The 16,108-nt window shown below is 37.9% G+C and overlaps 1 protein-coding gene across 1 annotated transcript; it reads left to right on the forward strand.

Annotated features, from left to right (window-relative positions):
* The first annotated feature begins 8,799 nt into the window (after positions 1-8,799).
* Positions 8,800-15,358, forward strand: hoxd12a (homeobox D12a). The gene is made up of 3 exons (XM_055216065.2): positions 8,800-9,478; positions 13,722-14,183; positions 14,507-15,358. Exons 1-3 carry the CDS (start codon positions 9,370-9,372, stop codon positions 14,743-14,745), a joined length of 810 nt encoding a protein of 269 aa, XP_055072040.1. The 5' UTR covers positions 8,800-9,369; the 3' UTR covers positions 14,746-15,358.
* The last annotated feature ends 750 nt before the right edge of the window (positions 15,359-16,108 follow it).

Raw genomic sequence — 16,108 nt, forward strand, 5'->3', positions numbered from 1 at the left:
ACCAGTGTTTCCACCAGACTCCATGTTCAACGAACCACCATTTTACAGTCTGTTCACTCTATGAACCTTCCGCCCCCCAGAACTCTTGGTACCTAGGGCTGAGACAAGTATGCACAGAACTCCCTCCAGCAACCAACCACAGGACTTACTCCCTACCAATGTGTACTCTGTTCCCAGCCATATTCCAGGAAACCATTAGATGTCCCAGCAATCTATTACTGGTTCCAGGAGTGTGAGAGGGTATGGGAAACAGCACATCATCATCTGTAGAATGCAGTACATAGACATCAGATCCAGGTTGATAATTGGCAGGATGAAACTCCACACTATTAACCCAGGCAGAAAGTCTGGCTTTCCACGAGGGGCACCAGGATGCAGCTGCCCTCCAAGAAACTTCCCAGACTCATTGGCCACTTCTCCATCATCCGACAAATCAACCCTGTCACCTATCAGCTCCAGTTACCTCTAGAATACAAAATTCACTCCACCTTTATGTCTCACTATTGAAACCTTATCAAAAATCCATGTCCGTCTTTCATACAGAGCCTGATCCAGCAGAGGAACTTCCCTGTTTGTTGATCTTGCAGTATTGTGTCATTTGTTCTCTGCTGGAAAACCTGTACTCCTGGCACTATGGCAGCTGGGATACTATCTGAACAAACAATCAAGTCTATACAACATGACACATGCAACCATAGTGACAGACATACTTATTCAGGGGCTGCATTCAAAATAAAGTAAGTTTCCATTTTTCTGTACTAAACACATGCAGACAGTGACATTGATGTTCTTTTATTGTCAAATATTGTATTTGTAAACACAGCACTTACTGTTGAGTGCATATAACGCACACTTCGTAATCTTGGTCTCTGTGAACTGCTGGAGCTCCATACTAAATGCAATGAGCACATGTGACGAGCAGTGTTTACACAAAAGTTGCCATTGCACTGTGGTGTTTATAAATACTTGTATATTGTAATATTACACTATTCGCATCTTAGTTCTAGTAAGGGGCAAGACAATTCTGAAACATAAGAGGTTGACCGAGCACAACAGATTGGGCTAGTCCGAGCTTTTTGGAAACAGAGAGTGACTTCTATCACGTGACTCTGGCGTCGTAGTAGTGGTACGGACTTATGACATGGGTGACCTGGGTTCGATTCCTCTTTAAGGCAATTTTTTATCTAAACTTTAACCAAGCGACCACCATTACAACTGGCTTGTAAACGTGAGCTACGCGATTTTTTGGCGTTTGAAAAAAATAAAACTCACGAAATTATATGACATGCTGGAAGGCACACCACAGACTTTGTGACCTAAAGATTGTCTTCTTTTCCTTTGTGACAGTGCTGCGGCACTTGTTGCCTCTTGGGGCGCAAGACGTGAAAAATACACGTCTAGCGCCCCCTAGTGGCCAAAAAGTTCTGCAGTGTGCCTTTAAAGCCGCTCTATGCATTTCGGCGTTTTTGTCAAACAGCGACCCCTAGAGTCGCTGGAGAATACTTGCAACTGTCGTAATTTCCCACTCTAGTACTCCAAAGATAATTACCAGGTAATGTTTCACAATTTCATACAAATATTAGGCTACTGCATAGTCTACTAAACTACAGATGATGGTAATAGGATAATAAGAAGGTTATTCCAAGTGTAGAGTGCATATAATAATAAAGTACCGCGTTTGCTAGCTTATAACGTTTTTACATGACTGCAGCTAAATCACAAGTAAACATTACAAAATGCCATGACAAAGTTAATTGTGTACGTTGCATTATTTCATAACATTGTTCGCTATAATGTCACTATACATGATTATTGCTATTTATCATAATAGTTTGCAAATTGTGCATGTACACTATTTACAACCTCTAGGCTTATTTATGTCCTGATAATTATGTGAGATATTGACAACTGTTGTCATGATAATCGCATGATATACTACAAGCAAGCGCAACAACATACAACATAGACCACAAACAAGTTTACAAATTAGAGATTTACTTACTAGTCCATCAACAAGATCGCCAGATCAGCATCCCATCCAGTGCTGTCTTTTAGCTCACGCCAACGAGTAAAAACCTGACCTAGTGGGACTCATGTCCGGTTCCTAACGCGGTCAGATTCTCTTTTCCTTTTCCTACTCTCTTCCAAACGCGCTTTCTTAACTTTTAAATCGTTTAGCCTCACGTCTCAAATTCGCACGTGCAGTTGTTGTTATAGGCCTGATCGACTTCATGCAGCGCTGCAAGAACCGACAGCCGGATGACATCAAACCGACATTCTCGCGGTACTTTGACGTCATCCGGCGGTCGGTTCCCGCAGCCCCACACGAAGTCGAACAAGCCTAACGTGTGTGACGTTGTTGCCGTAAAGCAAGTCGTGATTCTCGCGAGATTTGTCAGGGCGGTTCTCTCAAGCTTGCATTGCTGGTTTTGGTAGCGGTGTCCTCCCCGAGCTTCAACAGGAGGATGATTCGCCTTACTATGACTTTGTTTACCACCGAAATAACTTTGAAGCAGTTATATTAAGGTAAAATAACTGCATAGTGTGTCTTTAAGTATGTTAATTCAGGTTACTGTCTCTTTAAGACCAAATAAACACAGACTTTTGACTCTAATACACACACTTAAGACCAGAGGTGTGGACTCGAGTCATGTGACTTGGACTCGAGTCAGACTCGAGTCATGAATTTGATGACTTCAGACTCGACTCGACAAAATGTACAAAGACTTGTAACTCGACTTGGACTTGAACATCAATGACTTGTGACTTCACTTGGACTTGCGCCTTTTGACTCGAGAAGACTTGCTACATCACATGAAAACCTGGGGAAACAAATTTCAAATGGCCGCCCTGCTCTCAGTGTATCTGCATCTGTGAAAAAAATGTGCACCACCTGCATGCAGAGAGCACGCGCGCTGCCTGCATGACAGCCAATCACTGTAGTCCCACGTTGGTGTGGATGTTGGTACCGTACCAGCAGTACTGCTCAGCAGTGGGGTAGTCTACGTGATATTCAGGTACACGCCTTATACCCACTAGGAATTGTCAAGGATTTCCGTATACCAACTAAAAATAGCGTGAGGATGCGTAACAGCATGGCTTTGTGACATTTCAAACTTTTACTCATAATTTAGATGTAAAGCACTGACCATTAGAATCCTACTTGCTACTTTAGCGGGTTGAAATGCATATACATATTAGTCTATATATTTGGTGTGTTTGACTTCCTGCCGAACTGCGCTATCCGATTGGCGTATGATGAAATCAAATTACTATAGCGGCGCGAAAGTGACTGGTGAGCAGACTGGTGTGGCGCCACATTGCCAACCGGCGAGTGACAGCAAAGTACCGCAAGAGCGATTCCAGTTATCACGTTGAGAAATCTGCTTTGAATCACTCTCGCGCTACTTTGACATCACCAAGAGGTCTGCTTAGTGCCAAATGAAGTCAAACCTGCAGTGTAGCTGCTCACACGACATTGTAAACAAACAGTCCATGTGGAGGAACAAGTGGAGCAGTGCACAACATAAAATCCGGAGAGTTAACAACGCACATGTGAGTAAACAACGTTTAAATCATCAGTCCAGTTTATTACTTTATCTGGAGGTAAGAATCCAAATGCAATAAAATAAGCCCGTGATTATATCCTGATGGTTTTTAGCTGCGTGTTTGCTTGTGCTTCACAGTGTTAAACTTCCCTTCTCTTTGTTCATTTATATATCTACGTTCAAGATGTATATGATCTTAAACTTCTGTTTGGTTTGGGTGTCTAATATTAGGCTACAGGATAATCTTGTAATAATAAAAGTTAAAAGTAATAATAAGTAAAAGCTTATTTTTATTTTTAGACAATGCTTGTATTATATGCAAAAATACGCTTTTTATATCAAAGACTATTCAACTTAGAGTTAATTCATGGTCATCTTAACTGTGTATTAATTAAAAACATTTACACCATTAAATTACACATGGTAATGTTATCAATAGTTGTCAGATAATAGCTATTGAAAGAGTGGATTTTTTTCTCCTTCAATGCATGTGTTAGCCACAGATAGAAGATTGTAAACAGTTTATTTTATTTTAATTAACAGTTGAGTAACTTTTGGCCCTGTGTTAGATGTTGATTACCACTAAACCAGTCTAAAAATCAGTCCAGTTTCCCCAGCTGTAAACCCATTGGTTTTTAAAGTCTTTTTTTTCTTATAATAAACTGACATTGATAACACATTCAGTTTATGTGTTTATGAGTACACTTTCAGAATGCTCTCAGTTACATGAAGATCCATACGTATGCATCTGTGAGTGTGGTGGTGCTTATGGGGTGTCACGCTGGGACGAGTGAGCATAAGGGTGAGAGGGAAAATCTAGACTAAAAAATCTAGACTACACCACAGCAGGTAAGTCACTACATTGACATGGCAGAAGGACAGTATGCCCTTTTGTTCTGGGCACTGAACAGTAAGACCCCTTCCTTCACTCTTTCAAGTAGCCATCCGAGACTTGGCAGTGCCTGCTTCTAGTGCTCCAGTGGAGTGAGTTTTCAGCCATGGTGGCATCATTCTGCATCCCTATCGCGCACAAATGACTAACAGACTTTTGGCCAATTTGATCTTTTGCAAATGCAATGCAGTATAGGGGCCTCCCTCCACCTGTCCACAGCACGCATTTTATTTCTGTGGTAAGAGGACTTGAAATGACTCGAAACTAAAATGGTAGGACTTTGGACTCGACTTGAGACTTGTTGGCTTTGACTTCTGACTCGACTCGGGACTTGCCTCATCTTTGACTCGACTTGACTCGGGACTCGAAAGCAAAGACTTGAGACTTACTTGTGACTTGCATTACAATGACTTTGTCCCACCTCTGCTTAAGACATAAACAAATGTTTTTATTAGAAAAAGAATACTGTGAAGATCATTTTGTTTCTATGTGCCCTGTTAAGAACAGAAAGATTTTATGTATGCTTGCTTTTTTCTCTCCGTATGTGCACTATTGAGTGCCCTTAAACCCGCGCGCACACAAAGACGGAAGGGGAATTCCAAACTGCGCACATAAACAGTCGCCCCACATACGTTGTTTTTCGTTGTTATTCGCAAAATGTATGTTAATGTACTACGGTAGAAGACACAGTAGCGCAACTCTCTCTAAAGTTTACACATCAAGAGTTCTGATCCATCACAGCACTATACACATCTGTGCAACTGTGATTGTGCAGCCTATGGTCTCGTACACACTGCAAACTTTCGGGAGTGACTCCCCTAAATGTTTGTTTCATGTCTGTACAGAACAAGAATCACTCCCGAAAATGTGATGATTGACGCAGAAATAACTATAGCAACGCTCTGCCGTCTCGCGTGCTTATCACTCACAGCTTTGACCAAAATAATAACAGCATTGTGTTTTGTAATAAACCTTTGTCTTGGCGTTGTGTATTTTACGTGTTTGTGAGGCTGCCTCACAGCGCGGAGCGGGCGGCCTTGCAGTGTTGCCAGATCCTCGTCTTTTTTGTACGGAAACACCGTTTTGGCTCATGAAGCGATCAAGTTTGGGGTGTTAATAAAGTGTGAGGGGGCCGGTCCCAATATTTTGATCTTTGAGGTAAAGCATTTAGATTTATTTCGGTTTATTATTGAATTTTTCTTGTTCGCAGTTTTTTAGTGCAAGATCTGGCAACACTAGTCAGCAAACGCTTGTGCCTCTGTCATTTTCTGAACCGTGCATACAGAAGACTTTTTCCTCTTCTAAGCACTTATGTTTTCAGAAGAGGGACCTGTCCTGTTTATGATGAACGTTTAAACACTTGATTAACTACTAGTTGTTCAGTTCGGTTATGTACACACTGTGCAGAGTTTTTGTAAATTCGGTTGTCACTACCTGCATTCGGTTGTAGAATGCGGTTGTGAGTCCCGTAAATTACTGAACTGTGTGTGTACAGAACAGGATTAAAGATTAAAAGGTAAAGTGACAACAGAATTAATACAGTGTGTACGGGACCTATGTCAGCATTGCATTCTCATCCCATCCCACCAACAGTTGAATACTTACTTGCACATCCAAACGTAGTCAGAGAAGTGCCTCATCTTCGTTCCAATCACATGAACGTTGCGGAACACCAGTAGCATCCTCTCAATGAATCACTCAATTCGCATTGGCTACCCGCCAATGTGGTCGGTAAATTGACAGTGTTACCCGCCAATTGCAAAATTCACCCACATTTGGTGCGTAGCCAGGTGTTAATTTCAGGCTATGTTTACACGTGGGCGGCTATTTTCATAAACGGACATTTCAACCTCTCCGGTTTCAAAAATAATATCGTGCACACATGTCAGTTTTCAGAAAAGTGTTTATTTACACGTACCCGTGCATATATGCCGTAAAGAGAAGCTCAAGCCCACGTAAGCCAATCAACGGCAGCGCTGGTGACGGAACTGGTTCTTCGTGTTGGAGGGAGGAGTTGTTGCAGTAGGTGATCGATGACGTCAAAGTACCGCGAGAGCGAGTTGAGGAATCACACGTGGAGGTCTAATTTCGAATCGCTCTCGCGGCACTTTGACATCATCCGTCTGTCGGTTCTTGTAGCGCCGCATTAAGTCAAAAATTGCTGACCTCCGAGCACTCATCTCTGCTCCTCGACATAATGGAGCAGCTGTATTTGCAAATACAAGCACACGAAACAAGTTTGCACGAACATAAATGTGATCTTGGAAGCGTTCAGAGTAGCAGTCACATGTTAAACATAGGTCGCACTTTTGACGTAGGTGCGAGCTCTGGCGCATACTATGTGACGTTGCCTGTTTAAACATCCGTTTGTCTCAGTTTACATGCAACCGTGCAACCGAAGATTTTCAAGATATTCCTATTAAACCAATAAATCCAATATAATTTCTGTGATGGTGTCTATTGTTTTTTTTTCAGCAGGGGAGGTGGCGGATCGGCGCAGGTACCGGAACACAGACAGTCAAAACCCGAAAGGTCCCGGATCCTGTTCCGACTCAATTTAAGCCCTGCCGCCGTTGTTAGTAGCCTATGCCTAGTAGTATTAAAAATTATATGTCTTCGAAATTATTATACTTACTTTTAAAGAAATGAGGCAACAAGCGATTTTTGTTGATTTTATATGGGGAGCGGATCATCACCAATAGTTTTGCAAATTAGGCCGAGTCTCTCTTTATGGTAGGAAAATTACAGTTATGATGTGCTGGAGCTTTTACGTAGGCCTATATTTGCTATAAAGTGGATTAACTTTGCCTCAGAAGCCTCTAACATAATTTTAAATGTAATATTCATGCATTACGCAGTATTTGTTACTTATTGGACAGCGTTCTTTAGACCCGAGTAGGCATCTGGATAAAGAAAAAAGACAGCGAGTGAGAAGTTACTTTTATCATGTCTCTATTTCCAACGTAAATATCAAACATAGGGCAGTTAGCTTTATACATTTGCTTACAGCGTTCAAAATTATGACATGCGTGTGCCTTTCGTCATCTGGATAAAATCCCTTAGTTTTACATGCTACGTAGTCAACGATGCTATATGGAAACAACTCTATATAGATTCCAGTGCTAAAGTGCTCCTTATTTTTTCAAAATGAACTTACAGAGCCATCTAGTGATTTAAAGATATTACTACAGTCGTTTCTGTTGCCTTCAATGTTTGGTATTGAGTACCCTATATTTAAAGCATTATAAATGAAAGCAACGAGAAATCTTGCTATTGTGATCGACAAAAAGAGTAGCATACATATTTCCAACACTGTCTAGGCTGATAACAGATTTTCAAATAAGCACAGTACAGTAAAGTTTCGGAGATGTGCTCTTTATACAGTTAAAGCACACTGACACCAAATATAATTATTTATATTTTTATCAGTGTGTCAATTGAGCATAGAAAAATACAGTAAACTGTGAATATTATATACCCAAAAAATCTTCATACACTGTAAAAAGTACAAGTTGGATCAACAAAAATACCTCAATTGCATGGGAACGCTTAAAATTAAAGTTTTTTTCAACCAAAATGTTCTCACTTTAAGTGAAATTTAAAAATTAAGTTAAGTTGCAAAATGTTTAAATATTTTGTTAACAATTGAAGTAATTTTTAATTTTTTTCCACCTTAAATGTTCACTTTTAGGTTGAAAAAATGTCACATTTTAGGCGTTACAACTAAGGTATTTTTTTTAAGTTGATCTAACTTTTACTGTTCACAGTGGACCAGTAAAACTGATAAAAATTTGTGACCCAAAATTATTCAGACACTTTCACCTGACCATGTTTTTCTTTTTTCTTTAATTGCTACCTTTACACCACAGACTGAATAAAATTAAGCATTGATTTGTAATTGGTTGACCTAAATTGGTATTATCTAATTGTGTACTTACATTTACCAGCTGACAGCTATTCATACTGTAATTAATTTGTGAAGGATGATCAAAACCGAAATATCAAATAGTTTAACTGAGTTATTGTCATATTTAATTACCATTATCTATATAGCGAATAAACTGTGATATATGAAATGTTGAAGGGTCTTAAAAAAATTGGTTTAACTGTATGTTTGTTTGTTTAACCAGAATTAGATTCATCAGAATATAAAGAAACAAAAATAAAAAGATATCATTCATCAGATTAAAATGCCTAAAAAAAATCTATCCTTACCTTTCTATCAAATCAAAGTAAGTAAAGCTGTGTATACAAATCAAAATGCAAAGAAGCCTAGTGTTGCCCAATTTCAGCGTAAATAGCCTATTAGCATGTCACATGGGGACAACCAGCCAATCGTGTTCCAAGTTATATAATTAGTCCGGAAAATAAACATAAAAGACAAACTGTCACAGAGACGGTTTTAGCCTTCTTGCGTTTCTTGGTCTTGAACCTATATTAGACGATGAGTTGAATTACAAGTCATACGCGAGATGCAAGCATGGAAGCAGAATGGGAATTTAGACGTTTCAATTCGTCTGCTTTCGGGACGCACACAATCCGATCTTCCTCTGAAACTCCAATGTACTCTGCTGCGCAACGACTGACTTCGACAAGCACCGAGTGTCTCGCGCCTTTCGGTTCTTTTCAGACGAATAGTCCCGACGCATCGGTTACCTTTGGTTGTTATTTCGGCAACAGTTGTTACGGTTTCAGACTCCCCCAAAGCTCTGTTTCAACCCAAGGCTATAAACACAATTAAAATGTTATTTTAAATGGACAGCCAGTCAAAAAAGCCATAGACATGACAGTTTACACCAGCTCCACGTAACACTATACCTCATGTGGGCTTAAGAAGTTCGGTTTTAACCATGGCTTCACGGGAGGAATATCTGGTCATATTGATTTAGTTCACAGTGGCTACCCCTCAGGTATGAGACTTGTTTACCAATGGAATGCCACCAGCAGCAATGGGACTGGTCAAACAATTGGAACAGTCAGCTTAATTACTCCAAAGACCAGACTGAGAGTCCGCATATCTGGAAGTCATCATTAACAGGTAAGGTTGAGTCTGTGCTTTGCTCTGTGAATCACTCCTCGCCTCTCTTTATTAAGAAAGGGAATTGTCCATGGGCACTTTAAAGAGATACAAATAATTCCCAGCACACCTCCGGTCGATTAAACAGAATTTCCAAATACATATAATGGGTTTTCATGTTTTGTCATTCTCTTTTTATATAAGGTGATGGTCTTATGTAAAATACTTGAACATTATGAGGCTAATGCTCAAATCAAAACATTTACCTTTCCATATGAGGGAGAATATCTAGGATAGGAGTTATGGCATTAATTGTGGTAAAGCTTGTTCTTGCCACCGTCTTATGCTTGTGGCCGATTGCATAAACTGCTTAGACTTAGGAGTCTTTCAAGCTAGTCATCTATTTTTTCATTCAAGGCTGGTTATAACTTTATTAAGTTAGTCACACATGAAAGGTTGATTGGACTGATTTAAATCCGAAAAGACTGATTAGCACTAACTAAGTGCTCTACGCAACAGGCCACTGATCATGTCTGTGTTAACTAGGTCTAATTAAACAAATTAAAATCCTTTATATTGGAAGATCTTCCGTTTTAAACAAAATATTTTTGAAAATAGTTAAAAGACCGCGTGTAACCGCAGTTTTGATTGAGAAATATTTTTTCATTTCCTCAGAGGGAACAGCAAAGAGTTTTTATCAACGCGAGAGAAAGACTTACACAAAGCTGCAGCTGAGAGAGCTCTAGAGCGAATACACCAACACTAAGCTCATTACAAATGAGAAAAGACGGCAGATCGCCTCTTCTACCAGCCTGTCTGACAGACAAGTGACTAGGTTGGTTTTAAAACCGTAGAGTCGAGGATAAGAAAATAATACCCAAAACCTGTAAATCATTTCAGTCCCATTAACGAGGAATTCGTAAAACATCATATATAGAGCCTAGTAAAGAGTTCGAGAATATTTTTATAGGCTAGTGAAGAGTTCAGGATTATTATTTTCTATAGTCAGGTGTATTCTTTTATTTACATACACTCTAAATTATTTTTGAACCAATTCTGGGTAAATATTAGAACACATGTTGGGTTGTTGTTAACTCAACCATGAGTTGAAACAACCCAGCATACACTGTTAACAACTTCTGTAGAAATTACAGGACTTACTGTAGATTTAAATTGATGCTATTTACTTGCAGCAGTTTGTTCAAAGATAAATGAGCATTAAACATTATCAAGTCTTTGTCTTTACAGGAAGAAGGTATAAAAAGTATAGCATTTTGCAAAGCGTTTCTGGAAACCAAAATCAGAAAAAAAACAGGAAAGGTTGATGAGGATTTCTGGTTTCCATGCTTTGCACGAGGCTGTTATTTTATAATTTTATTCTGTAAAGACAAAGACTTATTAATGTTTTATATTTTACATTTTTCTTTGAACAAACTGTTGGCAATAAATTAGATAAATATTAATCTACAGTATGTTACTGGCAAACTGCTACACAACTGCAGCAATTTTTTACAGTGTAGGTTTGTTTAATAACCCAACATGTGTTCTGTCCAATATTTACCCAGCATTGGGTTAAAATAACCCAGCAGAATTTAGAGTGTCTACATAATTAGACATTTATCTCGCTATTTGTATATTGCCAAAAATTTGTCCTCCAAAAATGGTTTATTTGAGATTTGGCCATCTTACAAACCACAGTTCTTTAATTACATACAAAAATGTATGAGGTTTACGTAACAGATTGTGTAGGTTTATGCACAAAGTTATTTAACTTCGACTTAATGAAGCAAAAAAAAAAAGTTTCTTTTTTAGTTTATTTTTAATTAGTGTCCTTACGATCAAGGCCAATGCCAATTTTTAGACAGTTAACCAATGAATTAAGTCCACACACACTTACTGTTTATTTACAGAGCATCGTTCAAATAAATAATAGCGCAAAATGATTTTTTCAATTTTCAGTTAATTATGTAAACAAACGTGGAAAGTAATACTGCTGAGCCCATCATACTGTAATGAAATAATAATTTGTAACATTTTAACATTTTCTGCTCTTTTAAAACCGGGCCTTCTCACTGACCTTGAGACACATTGTCAGACACATTGTTATTGGTGAATAATACTTCCCACTAATTCATGAAACTGTCTCGCCATCTACTGGTTAGCGTGTTACTTGCATTGAGCCTAAATTATCCCTCATTTAATGACTTTCCAAAATCTAAAGCATTTTAAGACGTAATGCAACGACCATGTTGTTTCGAAGACAGCATAGTGCCGTGTGCTATATTGTTCATTTAAGTAAGGAAAGTACCTTTCAAATGTAAACATGCAGTTGTGTAGCGCTATAAAGCTACCCAATTCTTCCCTCCGAGGGGCTGAAAACTCGTAAAACACAAAGAAGGGCATAACAACTTTGTAGCCTACTCAAAAGAAAATATGCGTCTGCCGTTTGTTTGTTTGTTTGTTAAATAAACGCCAATGTCTTATCCCGATTGAATTGGCCCGATTATTTTAAACAAAATGTGAATTTAGTTTTCATTAAATTAATATTCTTTGCCTTTAAAATTAAATGCACTTGGACTTGTTTTGAGTAAATCTTTGTCTGGACTTTGACCTTGAACTACTATGCTAATATTTAATATTCCGTCATTTTCATTTGAACAAATATTAAATGTTAAACGACTCGAGCAAGGCTTCTTGTTGCCAACACGCCTTAGAAGGTGAAACAGTAAAAAAATCCAATTTTAAAGGTTTACATGATTTTATTGGACTTGTAGAAGGTGGGAGGTTTAACGGTCTCAACTCTTTCCGGAGATGGTCCGTTTACAATAGTCATTTTGCCTGCACGTTCAAATGTGCAGTTCTTTTCAACTGGCTTTGGATTATCTGGACATATCCTTCGAGGTAATAAAACTAAAATACTACACATTTCTTAGCTAAATTGAAAAATACCTTATATACCAATACCTTATATACAAATGTTAGTACAACGTCTGCTTTTGCACATCTCTTAATTTAGATGTTAAGGCCAGTTTGATCGGTCTTGAATCTTTCCACTCAAATGGCACAAAAGTGTTCAACGACAAAATACAGCAATTAAATTATTTCATCAGAGATCAGAATATTCTTTACATGGATCAATTTAAAGCACGCTTTTATCCGAAGCGACTTAAACGATAGATGTTGTCTGCGTTCATTCCCTGAGGATTTTTTTTTAAATAAAATATCAGGTATTGGGAAAAAAATTTTTTGGTAAAAAAACATAATAAAAAGTGTGTAAACAAGCCTTTGTGTTTCAAAATAATTTGCAGGCTTCCTTTTCGTTTGAATGTTTATAATTGAGACATCATTTGGCTCCATGCCAGTTAAAAACCTAAATCCACCTATCTTCATAAGACAATGAAGACCAAAAATAAGTGAAAATTCAAAGATAAAATAAAAGTGAAAACGATTCAATATAATTAAAAATATACCAGATTTTTTATAATTTAGTGTTTCTACATAAAATCATCATGATGATGATCATAAAGAACATTCTGTGAACATATGATCTTACTCGGTCATTTAAGATGCCAATGTTATATCAAAAATTGATATAAACATCAAAACAATCAGTGAAATTAAACATTGATGCTCCTAATCTCACCATTAGATAGGCCTGGATTTCACAGGCAGGGTCACATTTGATCCGTGTCGTTGAGGTTATGTGCTTGGAGTGAACTGTATCATACTTATTATATATCCTTGAAGCACTATTCCCCGGACTAGCGAGTGTGTAATTCATCGCACTTCCAAAAGACAATGTGATATAATTATTTTTCACACCATACGCAAATACGTAAAATTACAGCGTGGGCATTTCTTTTTAAATAAAATATTTAGTTACACCACGTATTAGGCCTTCTATTGTTATTTTATTAGTATTTAAAATACATATGACTTTTTTCATATACCTTATTCGTGTACACATCAATTAAAAAAGTTACAGTGGGTTGATCTTAGTTGCTTAAGAATGCTATTTTTTAAATGCAATATCTATAGTATTTCTGACATTGCTGCGCTACTTCCACGACATGGGCGGGGCTATACATTTTCGTTCGCATGTCACGTGACGGCACATTAACAAATCAACAATTACCTTGCCGTATTCTTCAGGGGTAACTAAAAACCACTGTAAGAAGCATTCGGTTGAGCTTATCAGAAATGTGTGAGCACAATCTTGTTAGTTCTGGCTATGTTGCTCCCCTCTTAAATTTTCACTCCCCAGACTCGTTGTACCTTCAAAATTTGCGTGGCAATGGAGCCCATCTATCCGGGCTTCAGCAGATATCCTACGGTAGAAGAGAGGTGTGCTCGCTCCCGTGGAGTTCTCCAAATTCGTGCACCACGCCGGGCCAGAGCCGCGCCTACAGTGGCTACGCTCAGCCGTTTTTCAGCAATTCAGCCGCTGTGGGCGCTAGCCTCAACAACCACAACAAGAGCTCGCTGGAGGAATCCGGGAGGTATTACTTCCAAGATGTCAGCCACAAATCAGGGGAGCCAGGTCGATCTAGTGCAGCGTTAGCAAGTGAGTCTGCCAGCAAGTATGGTATTTCTGACTTGGAAAGGCGTCAACAAAACAGAGTTGTACATAATACGCTGAACTCCACTGATCAGCCTGATGGAACCAAACAGTCTGTCAGCTCCGACGCTCCAGTTCAGCCATCACAGAGTATTACCTTCTCCGACGGTACGCAAACTGTTCCTTGACCCCTTCCGTCACAGACAACATACGCTGTCTACGTGACCTTGATTTTTGTGGATTTTACTCTGTAGACCAATTTTGTTTTTATGTGTGCTTCATGTGTGCATGTTACATGCTGTTTCACACCTTATCAACACTTTCAAAATTAGTTTATTGTTTTTAGGCAAAAGTCATAAAAAATAATTCTCTGTAATTGACCATATACAACAATACGTCATTTTAAGGCAGTGCATGTTGTGTTTGTCTAACCGAAAACAATAATGACAATCACATTGTTCCTTAATGTCTTGTTTTTCCACAATTCCCAGGATTACCATGGTGTCCTACACAGGTGAGATCCAGAAAAAAGAGAAAACCTTACACGAAGCCACAGCTAGCCGAACTGGAAAACGAATTTATGATAAATGAATTTATAAACCGACAGAAACGAAAAGAACTTTCGGACAGATTGGAACTGAGCGACCAGCAAGTGAAAATTTGGTTTCAGAATCGGAGGATGAAGAAAAAAAGACTTTTGATGCGCGAGCATTCCTTTACTATGTACTAGGAACAATGAGAACAATTATAGGATTTGTTTGTTTAATGACATTTTCGTATTCAAACAAGAGACTTTATTTCTGAATGAGATCCAAATCCACCAGTGGCCAATAGATGAAAAGTCGGATTAACCACCATATGAAGCCTAATCTACAATAATACCAAGATAATTATTTTAAGGTTAATATTTATTTATCACAGAGTTAATGAACTTGTATGTGTCTGCTGGATGTTTTATTGTGAATTAAAATTATTCTAAAGTAATGTCAGCTTGCTTTAACAGACCCTAACATATAAAAAGAATGCTTTGTAGTTAAGCAAAATATCACATTTATTGTATAAAATACTGAATATAAAGAATTGAATATACGGAATATAAGAATATTGAATATAAACATGCGTTTTGCCAGCATTTGAAACTGCAAAGAAGTAATCGGCAGCTAACGTTACTGGGTAAACTACCTTTTCAAAAATGTCCCAACCTTTCAAGTAATCAAACCTAATTTGTATAGCGAGAAATTCAAATGTACTTCTGGCATTTTATACTTAAGTATTATGTGTAATATTTATTAAGTGTGCTGTGAATTCTGAATACCATTAAACTTTTTGGCATTCTTGTACGATATTTTTGTAATTTGTGGCTTTTAATTCAGTGGGTGATTTCGACACGCTCCAACAAGAAACAAAACAGGAGCGCCTCGTGAGTCATACGTCCAAGCTCAAGTTCGTTTATGTCAATGCACAAATTCAATTTTGAGAACACCTCTGTCCATTAAGAATTGTAGTAAATCAAATTAAACCTACAAGTAACTTAAAACAAATCATAACCAAATAAGTCATACGCAAAGCTTACTTTATAGGCCTCAGAACGCATTAAGGCTATCTTATAAGGACTAAACTTGAGACTAACCTAAATGTATCTGTAGTGTTAAATGTGCTTTTAAAATACACAATATCTTGCTGCTTTGAAATATGTGCTACATTACAGAAAACATGAAATTGCGACAAAGAAATATATAGTTTCTTTATCAGCTTACGAATTAATTAATTACTTATTAATTGATTAGACTATTTTGAAAATAAAAAAGAAACTATAGTAAATAAACCACAAATAAAATAATCTTTATAAGACGCGAACAGAACACTTGCGGCAGAAAATAAATGGATGTAGGCTCACACCAAACGAAACAGAAGATACAGGCGTACTGCCATACTTTACACAAACTACATAATCATACTTTATTAAAAAAATGTTCTTTTAATTGTACGTGCCTATGTGAAACACTGATTAACAATTTGTGTTGGGAATTATGAATTCATAAAAGGCTAAACTTGGAAAAAATATAATAGATAGGATGGACGAATAATTTATC

The sequence above is a fragment of the Misgurnus anguillicaudatus genome, chromosome 17, assembly GCF_027580225.2.
Source record: "Misgurnus anguillicaudatus chromosome 17, ASM2758022v2, whole genome shotgun sequence".
NCBI classification, from domain to species: domain Eukaryota; kingdom Metazoa; phylum Chordata; class Actinopteri; order Cypriniformes; family Cobitidae; genus Misgurnus; species Misgurnus anguillicaudatus.

Bases quoted from the DNA above. Each gene is read 5' to 3' on its own strand.
- hoxd12a (XM_055216065.2), top strand. From the start codon at position 9,370: ATGGAATGCCACCAGCAGCAATGGGACTGGTCAAACAATTGGAACAGT. The intron at 9,479-13,721 runs GTAAGGTTGAGT...TTCACTCCCCAG, and splicing joins CTGGAAGTCATCATTAACAG to ACTCGTTGTACCTTCAAAAT. The intron at 14,184-14,506 runs GTACGCAAACTG...CACAATTCCCAG, and splicing joins GAGTATTACCTTCTCCGACG to GATTACCATGGTGTCCTACA.